The sequence below is a fragment of the Carassius carassius genome, chromosome 17, assembly GCF_963082965.1.
Source record: "Carassius carassius chromosome 17, fCarCar2.1, whole genome shotgun sequence".
Lineage (NCBI taxonomy): Eukaryota > Metazoa > Chordata > Actinopteri > Cypriniformes > Cyprinidae > Carassius > Carassius carassius.
The window spans coordinates 13,165,804-13,182,693 of NC_081771.1; the positions used below are offsets into that span (position 1 = coordinate 13,165,804).

Consider the following 16,890-nt stretch of genomic DNA (forward strand, 5'->3'; position numbering starts at 1 on the left):
AGATACGCGGAACATTGTTTATTTGAATTCTTGCTCTTATCTCCTGATGGCTTGTGCACCTGTCATCTGATGGGAGTGTATCTTAGTGATCGGCTTTTTGCACAAATACTTTTTTTTTCTTCTTCAACTAGACTCAGAATAATTGTTGTAGGAATCAAATTTTTCATGGTATCTTCAGATTAGTAATAGAAACTCACGAGACGTGACTTTCAACCCATTACTTTTCTGGATTGCTCCAGGACTGATTTTGTGTATTTTTTTTATGAAAACAAACATTTGAACAATAGTGTATGTTGTACAGCACAGCTGTCAAAGACCACTTTCAAGTACAGTTTGACCTTGCTGTTTCTCACATATTCCCATTAATGCTGGTGTCAAGATTTTCTTGAATGACTTCTCAGGGCCATCCCAGCTGGCTAGTCTGGCCAACACCCTGGCACAGCCCCAGTGTATGAGAACATCATCCTGTCGTTCCCATGGAATTAGTGCAAAAACATCCACTCTTTAATTCAGCAGACCCTGGATACCTTGAGCACATCTGGAATACATCAGCAGACTGGCTACAAACTGACTAATGGGACATTGTGTTTCTGGTTGTGTGTATGTACAGTAGGCATTACACGCTAAGCATGGACACACTCAAACGTCAGTCTCATTGAGAAGTTGAAGCAGAGAGAATTAGATTGAGGATTAGAAGATTATGTACTCAGGTCTGCTGGAGATGATTAAGGATTGTCCAAGCCATCAGAGTGACCCCCTTTTCAATTTTGTTTCTGGATAAGTAAAGAAACAGAGAGTAGAAAGTAGAGGAACTGGCTGAAATCACATTTGTTTGCATAAGTTCCGTCTTTTTTTCAGAATGTACTTATCCTTGGTTTTAGTTCCTTCCACAAAGGTTTAATTTCCAGCACCAGGGCAGTTTTTATTGTTCTCGATCATCTTTCACTGTAGAGGACGTGCACCATTTGTACAGTTTTATATATCTGCTGAGTGAAAAAATTCATCCGGTAGTATCACAAAGACATTTTATTATTTTAGTTTTTCCTTAAGGTTCTTCTTATAACCTCTTATTAGGTTCTTGCACCAAAAATATTTGTAATTTAGTTTTATGTGACCATTTTCCACCCTCTGGAAAATAAATGGCCCATTTTTTACTCATGTCTTGAAAAAGGCGTTGACTTAGAAATCCAAATTTCCTAATAACCATGTTAAATGTTTATTTCAGTGTCTCATTTGGGTTGTACTTTATTTTTAATTTTTGAGACAACGCATCTGCTTGGGCAAACAGAAGGGCCAGTAGCTCTTAGAGAGAGAGAGAGCGCGAGAGAGCGCGAGAGAGCGCCCGAGAGAGAGAGAGAGACAGAGGGAGAGAGAGAGCGTGAGAGAGAGAGACAGAGGGAGAGCGAGAGCGAGAGAGAGAGAGAGAGAGAGAGAGCTTCTCTCTTCAAACAACACGAGCGCTGTCTTGCTCTCTCTCCCTCGCGCATATTAATCAATTGACACGATGGTGTCGATGTTTAAATCATTTAAAATGAGAATGTAAGTGTGCTCACCCCATTTTTGTTTGTAAGAAAAAATTTGATTAGATTTCATATCGCAATATATATCACAGAAAAATAAAATATCGCAATGTCATTTTTTCCCAATATCGTGCAGCCCTAGAGTACAGCCAGACTTGTGATCGCTCCTTGGCCATTGCTCATCTGTTTGTCATTGTCTGTCCTATATGCTGTTTGTTCAATTAGTGTTTTCCCCATAGGGTGGGACCAGGAGTCAGATAGCAGAGTGGGTGGAAAGAAAAAAACCTGGATTGTCTTGAAGCAAGAGTGAATCACACTTTGATACAAATGTTTAGATTTGAAAATGCCCTGTCAGAACTGACGGATTACAGATACTGACCTGTATTTCATTCCAGTTTATGAGTCCGTGTTGAACCCAAACACACTGATGCTACGAACCCAGTGAGCTGCACAATGGCACCTGAGAAAAAATGGAGGCATTTGATTTAAACAGGTTCATTGGCAGTTGTAGTTGCCTTGAATTATTATCTATACCCTATTGATATCAAGGTACAAGACATTTTTCTGTTTCTACTGTGCAACAGTAGATATATCTGTGCATCAAGGGGCAGAACTGCTTTTAGACATACAGTGGGTATGGAAAGTATTCAGACCCCCTTAAATTTGTCACTCTTTGTTATATTGCAGCCATTTGCTAAAATCATTTACGTTCATTTTTTTCCTCATTAATGTACACACAGCACCCCATATTGACAGAAAAACACAGAATTGTTGACATTTTTGCAGATTTATTAAAAAGGAAAAACTGAAATATCACAAAAAATAGGCCCTTTGTAGGCCTGTCACGATAATAGCATTTTGTTGTGCGATATGTTGCACCAGAAATAATTGCGATAAGCGATAATATTGTAATTTTAAAGACCATTTTATGCCACTAAATATATAATCATAATGTAACAGCATAATAATTTAAGAAGGCCTACACACTTCCAAATGACTACACACTTTTATTTTTTAAAACTATTAGATCACGGAAATTAAGTATCAAAATACTAGATACCTTAAAAACCTGAATAAATAGTAAATAAACATTTTCTAACAAAAAGTGCAAAGTAACAAGTAGAAAAAAGTAAAATGGACAAAGAACTTTGTTTTACACTGTCCTTCTTTCCTCTGTAAATTAAGGGTGCACACTATTGCTGAAAAACACAATCACTACTCAGCAGTCAGATGTCCATATGCACAAAAGGCAAAGGTCCCGAAACAAAACCATATCTGCATATCACCTCATGACTATACCATGTTGTGTACAAGGAAATGCAAAAGACACAGGTGCAAGTGAAATGTACAAAACATGTTGACATTAATTTTTAAGTAAATATAATGGGCGATATATTACGTCACCAAAAATTATTGATGTCATGTACATATATTGCGTGATAAGTTGATATATTGATTATTGTGACAGGCCTAGACCTTTGTCTAGTGCCTTAATTAGCATTAGTGTTTGGCTTCTCATTCGGCTCATAACTAAATAAAAAATGCTGCATGACTATTAAGTAGGATTAAACCTTGTGCATTGTTCAAATTCACTACCCTTTCGTTATGTTCGGGATGAAAACATCCACTCAGTTAAACTGCTGTAAAAATTTATCAGATTCATATTTTTTTTTTCAAATTTTCCAGTTCAACTTTAGTCCTGATCAAAACTACCAAATGTTTTTAAAAAACTCTTTAATTGCCAAGTTCATAAATGATGTCGCTGATTTGGGGGAAAAAAACACACAAAATGACTTGAATAATTTTCAATATAAAAGTAATTGTGGCTGGTTTTTTTCTTTTTTTACTTTTTATAACAGTCTTGGGCATGTCAAAGATTAGTAGCAACATTGGCTTTGATGCATTGTTAGTTTTTTTGCAGCATTAGATTTAAATTTTTTCTCCCTCATTTGTTGTTGGTGGCTGTTTTAGCCCCATTGACTTTTTGACATTTTTTGATTGCAAAGCCATGACACCATATAATCATGCATTCTTGATTTTTTGTGGTTTTCCCTTTTGGGAAGAGGTAAAATTTGTTATTTTTACAGTTGATCACTAGGTGGGACCATTAACCCTTTAGATAGGCCTGTGCAAAAAAAAGGCTTAGTTTCTGGCTTGTATATGGGCTTGTATATGGAGTTATATAGAGTATAACAGCAAATTATAGTGTTTGTGTGTGTGTGTGTGAGATTCTTTTCTGTGTTGGGAAGAGGTAACATTTGTTATTTTTACAGTTGATCACTAGGTGGGACCATTAACCCTTTAGATAGGCCTGTGCAAAAAAAGCTTAGTTTCTGACTTGTACAGTACAGACCAAAAGTTTGGAAACATTACTATTTTTTATATTTTTGAAAGAAGTTTCTTCTGCTCATCAAGCCTGCATTTATTTGATAAAAAAATACAGAAAAAACAGTAATATTGTGAAATATTATTACAACTTAAAATAATAGTTTTCTATTTGAATATACTTTAAAAATATAATTTATTCCTGTGATGCAAAACTGAATTTTCAGCATCATTACTCCAGCCTTCAGTGTCACATGTAACATCCAGTCTATCACATGATCATTTAGAAATCATTGTAATATTCTGATTTATTATGAGTGTTGGAAACAGTTCTGCTGTCTAATATATTTGATGAATAAAAGTTTAAAAAGAACTGCATTTATTCAAAATAAAAAAAAATTCTAATAATATATATTCTAATAATATATTTTCTTTACCATCACTTTTGATCAATTTAACACATCCTTGCTGAATAAAAGTATTGATTTTATTTAAAAAGAAGAAAGAAAAAAAATTAATGACCCCAAATTACTGACCAGTAGTGTATATTATTACAAAATATTTATATTTTAAAAACATAGCTTCTTTTTTTTTTTTTTTACTTTTTATTCATCAAAGTCTCCTAAAAAAGTATCACATGTTCTGAAAAAATATTAAGCAGCAGAACTGTTTCCAACTTTGATAATGAATCATCATATTAGAATAATTTCTAAAGGATCATGTGATAATGATCCTAAAAATTCAGCTTTGCATCACAGAAATAAATGATAATTTAAAATGTAATAAATTTAAAAACAATTATTTTAAATTGTAATAATATATCACAGTATAACATTTTTTCTGTATTTTTGATCAAATAAATGCAGGCTTAATGAGCAGAAGAAACTTCTTTCAAAAACATTAAAAATAGTAATGTTTCCAAACTTTTGGTCTGTACTGTATATGAAGCTATATGGAGTATAACAGCATATTATATTGTGTGTGTGTGTGTGTGTGTGTGAGAGAGAGAGAGAGAGAGAGAGTATAAAAGAGACCTTTGCGCACTTACCTTGATGTATTTGAGAAAATCAAAATGTACACCTCAGCTCTCAGAACTACATGGAGTAAACAAATGTGTATTTATGCACCTGCTGCCTTTTAATGGTGGTGATAAGTATAGACTAAACAAAAGCAAAGTACGTGGATTTAAACACTTGCATGCCATCGTGCTGGTCATTTAATGGTGAGAAGAACAGCAAGCAACACAAGAAAGGGATCGATTTGTACTGAAGTTTTAGAAATGATTATGCAGCTTGACCCCTCCAGCGAGCTGCAGCTTATTTGAAGTTGGTATTGCATTTTGGTTCATAATACATTATGGTCATAAAGTTGATGCAAAGTAGATTTTTTACATGATTTTAAGGTTTTAAACTGGCTTTACCATCAAGGAAAGACGAGCATTTCACACATAGGCCATCCGTACTTTTCACCATCAAAAGGCAGCAGGTGAATAAACACACTTTTTTTATTGTTTACTCCACGTATTTCTGAGAGCATGAGGTGCATATTTGGATTTTTTCAGATACATCAAGGTAAGTGCACAAAGGTCTCTCTCACTCTCTCTCTATCTCTCTCTCACACACACACACACACACACACTATAATTTGCTGTTATACTCCATATAACTCCATATACAAGCCAGAAACTAAGCCTTTTTTTTTTGCACAGGCCTATCTAAAGGGTTAATGGTCCCACCTAGTGATCAACTGTAAAAAATAACAAATGTTACCTCTTCCCAACACAGAAAACCACCAACAATCAAGAATCTCACACACACACAAACACTATAATTTGCTGTTATACTCCATATAACTCCATATACAAGCCAGAAACTAAGCCTTTTTTTGCACAGGCCTATCTAAAGGGTTAATGGTCCCACCTAGTGATCAACTGTAAAAATAACAAATTTTACCTCTTCCCAAAAGGGAAAACCACAAACAATCAAGAATGCATGATTATATGGTGTCATTGCTTTGCAATCAAAAAATGGTGTTATAATGGAAGTCAATGGGGAAAAAACAGCCACCAACAACAAATGAGGGAGAACAATCTTAAATCTTATGCTGCACAAAAACTAACAATGCATCAACGCCAATCTTGTTACTAATCTTTGACATGCCCAAGACTGTGATAAAAGGAAAAAAATATCCAGTCCACAATCACTTTTTTTTATTGAAAATATGTAATTTTGTGTGCCCCCCCCCCCCCCCCCCCAAATCAGTGACATAATTTATGAACTTGGTAATTAAAGAGTTAAAATCTTGGATATTTTTTTAAACATTTGGTAGTTTTGATCAGGACTGAGGTTGAAAATATTCATCCGATACATTTTTACAGCAGTGTAATTTAGTGGATGTTTTCATCCACGAACATAACGAAAGGGTAGTGAATTTGCCCACAGTGTACCATTGAGTTTTTGAAAAATTTCAAAGCATTTTCCCAAAATATGGGTCAAAATAAGATTTGTCACCAAAAATCATTCCATTAGCTGAAACACAGAGAAAGTTGTGGCCAAAATAAGACTCAACTTTACGCCCTAGTGGACAAAAACCTCCCCAACAACGCATATGGGTTAACGCAAGACTGCCATGCAGGTGCTCCCCCTCCCACCTCCATACCCACCAAGTCAACACCTCAGCTTTGTTTGTCAGCAGTCATGCTGCTGCGAGCATCCTTACACAATCAATAATTTTAAACTGAGGCTGCAAACATAGCTGTTGAATGGATATCTCAGAGATCTGATTTTAAGCATTCTCTCTGTGGAGATTCTTGTTCCTGATTGAGTTACTCTTGTGTTAACGTTGCCTGTGTTGCAATGCTTTGACTGTGGGTTAGCTCAGGTTTTTCTATAAACCAACAAAAGCATGGCAAAATAATGCTTATACCCTGAAATGGAGATCTCGCTGCTCTATAATCCGAGCTTCTCCGGGGCAAAGGTCCTGCTGGTGGCATGGCACGAGAGTGGAACATCACAGGATGTAACCCATTAGTTCTGTTAAGGTTTGTGGTTGGCTTGTTTGGCTGCATTTTGTTTCCTCATCAGGCTCGGGAGCTATAAGAAATGATTCACTCTACTGCTCTCACAGTCAAATTAACCATTCAGTAAGCAGGAATTTAGCCTTGTACGTCTTACTATTTAAGTCGTAGTGTTAAATGTTGCTTTGTGCAATAAACACTGTGTGCTACTTGTAACACATGTTTTGTTTCATATGCAGCTCATACTTTTTTCCTTCTGTGGTTCAACAGTGCTGAGCACTGACCTTATGTGGTTGTACAGTGACAACTCTTATCCATCACATCCTGACCAAGGGCAGTCTTTCTCTCTCTTCTCACTTTTACAAACAGTCCCATTTCACAGTTCTTTCTGAATGTAGCTGTGTGGCTGTAGTGGTGGTGCTTTTAAATGACAAATTTAGGAAGAAACTTTCTTTACTAGACTGTTGATCCATCCTTAGCATGAGCAGTGAGCTGTCATCAGTCAGTCTGATTGGGTCTAAATGGAAAGAAATGCCTGGATGTGAGAGTGGGCTGGAGAGACTGATTAGAGGAGACCTCTGGAAAAACACCTGGGGAAGTGAAATTAGCCCTGCTACAAGTGTGCAACGTGAGCTGGGTATAAACATAGTGTTCAATGGAGAGTCATTAAGGCCTCTAGATTTTGAGGTCATGAGTTAACAGTGTAGTTTTCCCTTTCATGCTCTGTCAAAGCACGACTGACCCAACCAAGTGAGCAGCAATGTGTTCTGGTGCAAAGAGAGCAGTTTGTTAATTCAAACTCAAATGGCATCTATATTCATTCATATATATTCATATATTCACCTTTATATTGTTGCAGAACCATATTGTCGTTTTTTTATGACATGTTTTTTTAGTTTAGTTTATTTTGTTTTATTTATTTTAACACTGTAGCTTTAGCTAAAATGTAAACAAAAAATTGTTTATGGTAAGCAATGAAAATAATTTTTATAGTTTAGATTTAGTTCATAATAACCCTGCACAGAAACGGAACAGAAATTATAGTTGAGAGCTACGCTGAAGGGGAAAGATTTTCAGAGAATAACAGAAGAAAGTCATGGTTTTTGAAAAACACAAGGGTGACTTGTCATTTTTGTTTGAATAATGCCGGTTAAGTGCATTTTCTGCTTTTTTTTACACCATGGTTATTTAGCCATGTGCAAACATGCTTGAGTTTTTAATACTGTCAGTTACAATACTAGTTATTTCACATTCTTCCATTCTTTCCAAATGAAGTAATGATCCACTGACCTAAGTGCTGCTTACTCATGCCATCAAAACAGAGTTGATGTTTAAGCCTGCAATGCATATCCCGAGGCAGGTGAGATTATCCCTTCCAGGTGTGTGTTCAACTGTGTCCCTGATCTTCAGCTGATTAGCCTCAGGATTCCACACCGATGTCATAGTCACCCAGACTCCCATGCAACACCTTGCCGTCCTCTCAGACAGAACTTAACAATGGCTGCATCTTCCAGCCTGTCACTGATGGAGTGTGCACTTGCTCATCTGGGCTATAGCCGGTTGGAGAAAATGGATGATGTTGGCTGTAAATTTAGCTGCACTTTAAGAGCTGAGAGCATATGATAGATGTAGCAATCTTAAGAATAGCGTAAGTGGTAATAGGGGCCGCTGAATGACTTGTCTGAACCTTTGTGTCTATAAATTGAAAACAAAGAAAGAGCAATCAAACATGTTTGAGGTAAGGGATGCAAAGAATTGTATTTGTGGTGTGAAGTAAAAAATGTGTTGCTGTGAAATGTATTTTATTCCTGTAATGGCAATAGCAAAGACTATAGATGAGAATACCCAAGACGTGTCACTCATCTAGTTTTAAATCGGGGAAAAATGCAACGTTCAATATGGCCGCTCCATCGAACGAAGCCCCACCTTTTGGTAGTGAATGAATTTGTGTGTGATTGTGAAACTTGTTTACAACAACCCTTTGTTTTCTTTCAGGGTCATTTTTTTTTGTGTGTCTCCAGTGGTCACTGGTAGGATTGCATTTGTTTTGTTGTTTCACTCAGTTTGTGTGTGTGTGTGCGTGTGAGCGTGTGTGTGTGAGCGTGAGCTAGTGACAACACTGACGTTTGTTTGCTTTGAGGCTTTTTACTTTTGAGGCCTTGCGGTGTGGTTTTATGAGTGTTGCGCGTTTCATGCAAACAGGCCTTGCAGATGTTTCTGGAATTTCGTGACACCACAGAGAGGATGTGACCAGCGCAGAGTTCCTGCCAGATTTCCATGGCAACATCTGTTTCATATCCTGACGAAGAACACGGGGAGTATGAATGAATCTACAGGCGTCTTTAAAGAAATTTATTTGGCTTACAGTTCGGGTCTATATTTCTTACCCCTTAAATTTGATTGTTCTGTTTTCCTGTCATAATTTTTCTGCTGATGACAGCTTCACATTGCTGTTGTGTTTTTGTGGCTTGTTAATGTACTGATAGCAAAATACAGGCCAACAGAATAACAGTTGCAGGTGTCTTGGCTAGGGATGGGAATTTATAGACACCTCGTGATTTTTTTTTCTTGACACACTCTTTTTCTTGCTGATTGTTCTGCTTTGCCAAAGTCAAAACATTGTAGGGTCAGTTTCTTTCATAATTATGTGTTGCCTTTGAAAATAAGCAATCTAGTTGCTCTTCTAAGTAAATTAATTCTGAATGTCTCGCGTTTCAGAATCTCAGAAGAATATGCCTCTCAGTACAAATCTTGGCAGCAAGTCATCATTAGTTACATTTCCATCCAAAGATTTGAATTTAACTGGAAAAGTGCATAAAACATTTGCGATTAAATCATTGGTTCTATTCAACGTGTTAAAGAGAACTAAATCATCACTTCCTGATAGGGTTGGGTATCAATTGGGTTTTATTCGAAACCGGTACTTTGAAAACGGTACCATGCCTAAACGGTGCCTGAACCGATACTTCTTTAAAAATAAATAAATAAATAAAATTAAAAAAGCCTAAAAAGGATAGCATTAAAGAACATAAAAAAGATTTAAAATAAATCCATAGCATTCACACGCTCCTTGGATACTCTCATTTCCCAAGCTTACCTTACTCTAAGGCTAATAAATGCATTTTCATGATCTGGGTCATTATTTAATACAAAACCACACATAATGTTTCTACTGTATCTGTCTATATCGCTGTCACTCTGTCTTTTTCGCTAAGAAAAGTAGGAGAAGCCCTTAATATGATAATTTTCATATATGATGAATTACTTGCGCCTCAGAGCAAGCAGGCGACACACAATAAATGTGGTCATTGTTTTCGGGGGTGGATTTCTGCTGTTTGAGAATGCAGTCATGCCAGACAATTAAACAGACTTACTTTGATGACAGACTTTGCTCGGGCATTTCAAAATGACCAAAACAAAATTTCAGACACTGTGCGATGAGATCAGTCCGCTGGTTAGTCAAGTTATCCTATCCCATCATGCAAAGTCACATAGCTTTTTTGATGTGCAAGGTGAAATTTATTTGCTAAATGTGTTTCCGTCGTAGTTTATGCACATTTTTTCTTATCGGATAAAACGTTTATCCTACTCAGTAAGTTTCTTTATGCGCATTTTTAGAATTTCTGCAAATCTTGGCGTTTTCATGCAATATATCATGCAACTATTTTTAGATGGATTATTCAAGTGTGACTCTCTGTGCATGATGCAGTGCTACAGTGTGGATGAAGCCACTCCAAACTCTTTCTAAATCAATTGTGTTACTTTTAAGGTGACTCTATGAACTGTACATCTGTGTCTTGTTTCAAGGTTTAGTACTCCTATGTGGCATTTCTTAATACAGTTGTGTACTCTATTGTCATTGAAAAGAGGAAAAAAACTCCTAATCTCGACGTGTTTCAGCAGGAGCTGCCGGTGCCGCCTCCCCTGCTGTTCAGGAAGCTGAGTAACCCCGACCTGTCTCCTGCCGCAGGAAAGACCAAACTGCAGCGGCAGCTCAGTCAGGATGACACCAGAGCCCGACGCAGCAGTATGGCCGGCATCCTCACCGGTGAGAACCACCCCCTCCACAGCCCCTTTTGCTTTTAAAATCTTCTGAAATTTGTCTAAAACCTGATGATCATGTTATGCAACATGATTTGAGGACACCATGTGCTTCAATGGAAGCAAGAATATTTGACCTTCTGTGCAATTTTATCCCTTTAGTGTCACAAATTTGCTTTCATTCTATGAGTGATCTACAAAGACTGCAGAATTTGGTTCACATTATATAAAAGCTATCAGAGAGAATCTGTGACTTCGCTTTGATTTGGTTGATTTGACCACAGCACACAGACACATACTTAACGAGAAACGACTATGTCTTAATTCTGTTTCCTTGCTGTGCCGCAGGAAAGCAGCTTCTGCCTCTGTCCAGCAGCATGCATGGTGGAGTGAGTCAGCTGGCCTGGCAGCAGCACATAGGAGAACCCAATAACTTAGTCCGCATGAGGAGTCAATCGTTTGGCCAGTCTGCCCCCTCTCTCACTGCGGGACTAGTGAGTACTTGTGCACCATGCATGCGCACAAACTCCAACACAAGCAGATGCAAACATAGGTTCCAAAATGCAAGTGAAAATCTGACAAATGCAAGTAAAAGTGTTAAGGAACTGCAACATAATACTTGGTGTAAATTGAATTTGTAAGAATGATAGTCTGACCATCAGTGTGTCAATCTCCATGTGATGACAAATGTGGTTTCTTTGCAAATTTACTCCTTATCAAGTACCTCTTTGAGTCAGATCACGTTGTCACAGAAATTCTTTACTTTTATTGTATATCTGAGTAAATGCAAAGGCAGTTTAGGTGTGGCTGGTCCGTGTGAATTTATAGAGGTTTAGATGTGAAGAAAAGTATACGTGTCAATTACAGCAATATACCTTGTCTTGTACCTGCTATATGTGCAGAACAGTGGTTCAACTCGCGGCCCACACAACCAAACACATATGTTTGCGCGGCCCACTGCAAAAAAATTAACTGACCCAACTATTATTAAGTTAATAATTTAGTACTCAGAAGCTAGATTGTTAACTGTTTTGGCACACCCATATATGCTTAATGCATTCAGGATGAATTTGAAACATATTTCCTAAGAAAAACAATTAGAGCCTTAATAAAAAGTTGTAACATCTCTATAAAAGACATAAGTCACAGAAATAATCACTATAGTAAAGGTGTAACAAAATGTATAGACTTATGGCAAAAAAATATAAATAAATAAATCCCGTGTCCAGGGACTTTTTTTCCCTTTTTTTTTGTCATGCATTGTTCATAGAGCTCATTAATTGTAGCAGTGCCTCAGGTGTTGAAATAGATTTGTTATACATTATACAGGTTCACAGGTACTCCGCGGTGTGTATACAGTAGGCCTATGTGTGAGCGGTGCAGAAGCAGCAGAGAGTTATTGTAACGCGAAAGCACATTAAAATAATGCAGGAGCGCGAATCTCTTACGCAGATTTCCTTTGCTCTGTCATAAAACCAGACGTGCTTGCTCATTTACATGCTGCTCTCGCACGGAGAGTGTGCGCACTTAAAACATGTCTCCTCTCACTTAAACTGCATCCTGTGCACTCACAACTCTCTCTATGCTCATGTGCTAGATATGAATTATTTTCGCACGTTTTTATTTCTAGCCTTTTACCGCGTGCATTGTGAACGCTCTGATCCATCAACATGGGCTCGGAAGGCGCATCACAGACAGTGTGTGAACCTGGAGTTAGGCATATGCCCAGTCTGTTCTGTTCTCGTGCTAGGCGCGTTGCATTCTGATTGGATCAGATAGCATACTGCGGGAGGTCAGGGCCGTGGAAAATGGTGCTATAAAGCGATTTAGAAATTGCGCACGCTCAAATCGTTATTTAATGGTGATTTCGAGTAATCACACAGCCCTAGAAGTGAATGGAAATGAACAGAAAATAACTCGCACTCCGCAAAACAGGAAAAGATCCAGGCAGAGCTCGGCAGCGGGTAGACAGTCAGCGGAGCAAGCAGTCAGGAGGAAACATGTTGAAAGCCATTTATGCATGTTTGAATTTGTTGTTCTGTAGCATATGCAGCAAAAATATCTAAGATAATTTGGTGGTTTATTCTTAAACCAATTAGCAAACTCAAATAGTGGAAGCACAGTGACAGTTTAGTATTTCTTTTTTGTTATTTAATTATATATATGAAATTATGTTATGTTATGACTTAGAAATTTTTACATATATTAGCAATATTAAACATTTTTTTTCAAAAGTAATTGGCGGCCCACCTGCAATACCATGGCCCACAGGTTGAAAACCACTGGTGCAGAAGATGTGTTGGCAATAATTTTTTTGTGCAATCTAAAGCCTAGTGCAATAGCTACATCTGCTGTCCAAGCCTAGTACTACACCATTGAAAAAGGGAAAATGGCAAAAGGGAAACCCAAATGGTTAAGTTTTGTTATTATGCAATATAAATGAATTAACATTATATAATTATAAGTATAAATTATAATTAGTATATAATTGCATAATATTAGTAATAAGTCTGTGTGTGTAATCTCAATATCTACTTGAACATTTCCCTATTAAACTTTTTTGGATGTAGTCTTTTGTGGCATGCTGGACCTTTTTAATGACCGTATAATAATATTACTAGATAGAAATGGACTAATAATTCTAATCAGTTTTGAGATTTGTTCTGTAAAGAGCAGCAAACAGAGGAAAAGCATTCGTGATTCCCTGAATTTGCTATTTTCAGATTCTTAAGTCCACTACTGTCTGATAAATTGCAAGTCACAGTGGGCCTCATATCTCAATCTAACAGATCCGTGTGCACATCACACAAATCAACTTACAACAGAGTTTACGTGTGATTCAGGAAACATTCATATGCCGCCAATCTCATCGTACGAATAATCACATGTTGATAAATGTGGTGGCAGAAGACAATCGTCTTCTAATATACACATTTTATATGTATATTAAAATACTGGTAAATATAAGTTCCCCTCACTCTACAGCAAATATTTTACATTTAGCTATATTCAGAATAGAACAAAAATTAAAAATAAAAGATAATAAATGCATTAAGATCGTCACAAAAATGATCATAGCCAATACTTGTTGCACAGTGTTTTTTTTCTCCCTTTTGTTAATCTGTTAATTATATTATAGCTTATTATATATTTTGTGTGATCTTATTTATTCTATTACTTTTATAGACTTTCACAAAAGCGCTGCAGGTATATGATGCGACGATTGTGTCTGCATGATCTTGTTTACGTTGCTATTTGCGCATATATAGCTAAAGACCTGTATAAAACCAAAACAAAAAGAGACATTCTAATCTTACTGGTTAATGATCGAATAATGAGCTTCATTTGATGGTCAGTAAAATAAAAAAGAACAAAATGCTGTCATTCTACAGTCCTCTACCATATTTACCATGCTGCGCACAATTCCGGTAACTCAAAAACTCAAAAGACCAGACATGAGATTTGAGAGTAGCCACCGTTCATGTTCATATTATTGATAAATTCCAAGTTGTTAGTTAATGCAACCGTACGGTCAGCTTTCTGTCGTACTTTCATTTTTGTAAATGAGGCCCAGTGTGTTTGATCGGATTTACTTTACACTGCTCTAGTTTGCATGCAGAAAACACAAGTACATAAGATAAAGCAGGGCTATTCAAATCTTGCCCTGGAGGGCCAATGTGGTGCAGAGTTTGGCTCCAACCCTAGTCTAACACACCTGAGCATGCTAATCAATGTTTTTGGGATCATTAGAAAATCACAGGTAGGTGGGTTTGATCAGGGTTGGAGCCAAACTCTGCACCGCATTGGCCCTCCAGGGCAAGATTTGAATAACCCTGATATAGATAGTTCTGTGACGCTCATGGTTGTTTCTAACCATGAGGTGGCAGCATTGCCCACTTATATAAAACTAAACGGTACAACTCTTGAATGGATAAAGTGCTTCACATGGGCATGGGCATGTGATTATCACAGCCCTTATGTTTATGGATGAATAATGTACTCACCACTGCAGTGTAGCACACTGTCCTAATAAAGTAGTAATTAATATGCCAGTGCTGCAGCAGACCCTATTTAAAAGGCCTTGACTGTTAAAAGCGAAGCCATGAACACACTAATTGCTGCTTATTAGGCATTATATGCCAGCAAAAACTAGCATGCTGATATTAAGATGTAATAGTCCACAATTATTTAAAGTTGCAACTTGCAAGACTTTTATACTGTGTGCCAGTATGCTGGATAATATAAAGTTTGTTTGTGCCATTAAAATGACTGCATCAACATATTTAAACTGTAATTTAAAGGCCTGTTCATTTAAATTCATCACAGTTTTATATGACAAACAGCCTTTGGATGATAAATTTCTATGCGCATCAAGTAAGCGGCATCATAAATATGATATCCATCATGATGCAGGAGTATATCAAGTTTTTAAAAGGAAATTATTATCAAATACAAATCGTTTTTTTCAAATAGATTGCAATATTATATAAAGCAGCTTCCATAAAAAATACTAGTGAAAATATAATCTGCTGAGCTGCTGTTGCTGCTTTTTTCTTCTTCTTTATTTTCTTGCTCACTCTTTGTAGCTGCACACACTAGTTATTAGGAAATTATGTATTGTAGACATTATGGTGAATGAAGTTGACAATCAGATACAGTCTGAACTCTTATCACATTATCAATATTTTATATTACTGTAACGGTATACATCAAAAGTAGATATTTTGGCTGGAAAATTGAATGAAAAATAATTTTCTTGTGGTAATTAATTTTTATAAATGATCTGTTGGGCAATCCAGCGAATTATATACATTACAGATGAAAGTTACTTGATCTCATTTGATTATTTTCTCTCTTTATTTGGAACTTGATGGACGCCAACTAAAAGATTTCATCATCCGTAGCAAATGAATGAGTCTGATTATCAGGTCCTCATCTTGACTTGTTTGGGACAAGTCCTGCTCTGCATTTTCATTTCTGCCCACTGATATCTAACATATTTAATAGGATATAAATCTTTACCGGTTGACACAATTATGGGTAATGCCATTTGAGCTTTGCAAGTAAGCTGTTATTTTTCTTCTCATTCATAGACCTAATAGTGTTGTAAAAGAAAAGACCCGGTGTTGGTTTATCCTGTGGTGATGTAGTTCATAATGCTCAGATCCAGGCTGTGAGGGCTGGGGCTGCTGCTTTATTGTATGAGACATGGGAGAGACATAGAAGAGGGAATGGAGTGACTTACAGGGAACCATGCAGGACAGGCAGATGGTGTTTACCTTCCAGCTACAAGCATGGAGTGGTGGGTGTGTTTTGCGCAAGCAGAATTTTTTTTTTTTATTATTATTTTTTTTGGGAGGGTATGTGATTTTTGTGACGCGGACCATAACTGATTATGCAAAGTGATTCATCAGATTGGTTTTCATAAGATTTATTGTTCTGCCAACAAGTTACCCACAATGGCAGACAAGGTGCTGGAAATAGCATTAGTCATTGAACTAAGGGATTTAAGCAAACACCATAAGTATTTAAGTTGTTACCTATATAACTTATCAGACTTGCATCTAGGACATGATAAAATGATTAAACAATTAGATTTACATTGAAGACCTGAGCCATTTGTTACATAGCAACATGTATAATCATGTGCAAGATGTATAATTGTGTAAGTTGTTACTTTCTTATATTTTTAAGGGATATGATAGCAGGAAATTGTCTTTTGGTTATACACAGGTCACTGTTGCCCGTTCAGATCTTTTAATGAAACACCTTCAGGTAAGAAAAAGGTTATTTTGTTTTCATCCTTTGGTGCTCAGTCTAAATTGAGATGGCAGCGAAGCTGGAATAAGTCAACAGTGGCATTACCATACCGTGATATTTGCATAATATTTGCATATAGCCTGGGGGAAAAGGCAAGGTTGTTCTAGTACTGTTGGTGATATTCTTATTCATTCCTGTTTAAATTTTTTTGTGTGTGTTATTGAAGTT

General features: G+C 36.7%; 1 protein-coding gene across 2 annotated transcripts in view; it reads left to right on the forward strand.

The window, feature by feature from the left end:
- Nucleotides 1-16,890, forward strand: part of mast2 (microtubule associated serine/threonine kinase 2) — a 169,879-nt gene that overhangs the window by 35,693 nt on the left and 117,296 nt on the right. Inside the window, exons 2-3 of one of the 2 annotated variants that reach the window (XM_059570961.1) lie at nucleotides 10,762-10,909; nucleotides 11,251-11,396. In XM_059570961.1, the coding sequence (XP_059426944.1) occupies nucleotides 10,762-10,909; nucleotides 11,251-11,396 (294 nt within the window). The remainder of the gene's footprint in view (nucleotides 1-10,761; nucleotides 10,910-11,250; nucleotides 11,397-16,890) is intronic. The other variant, XM_059570960.1, reaches the window with a different exon arrangement.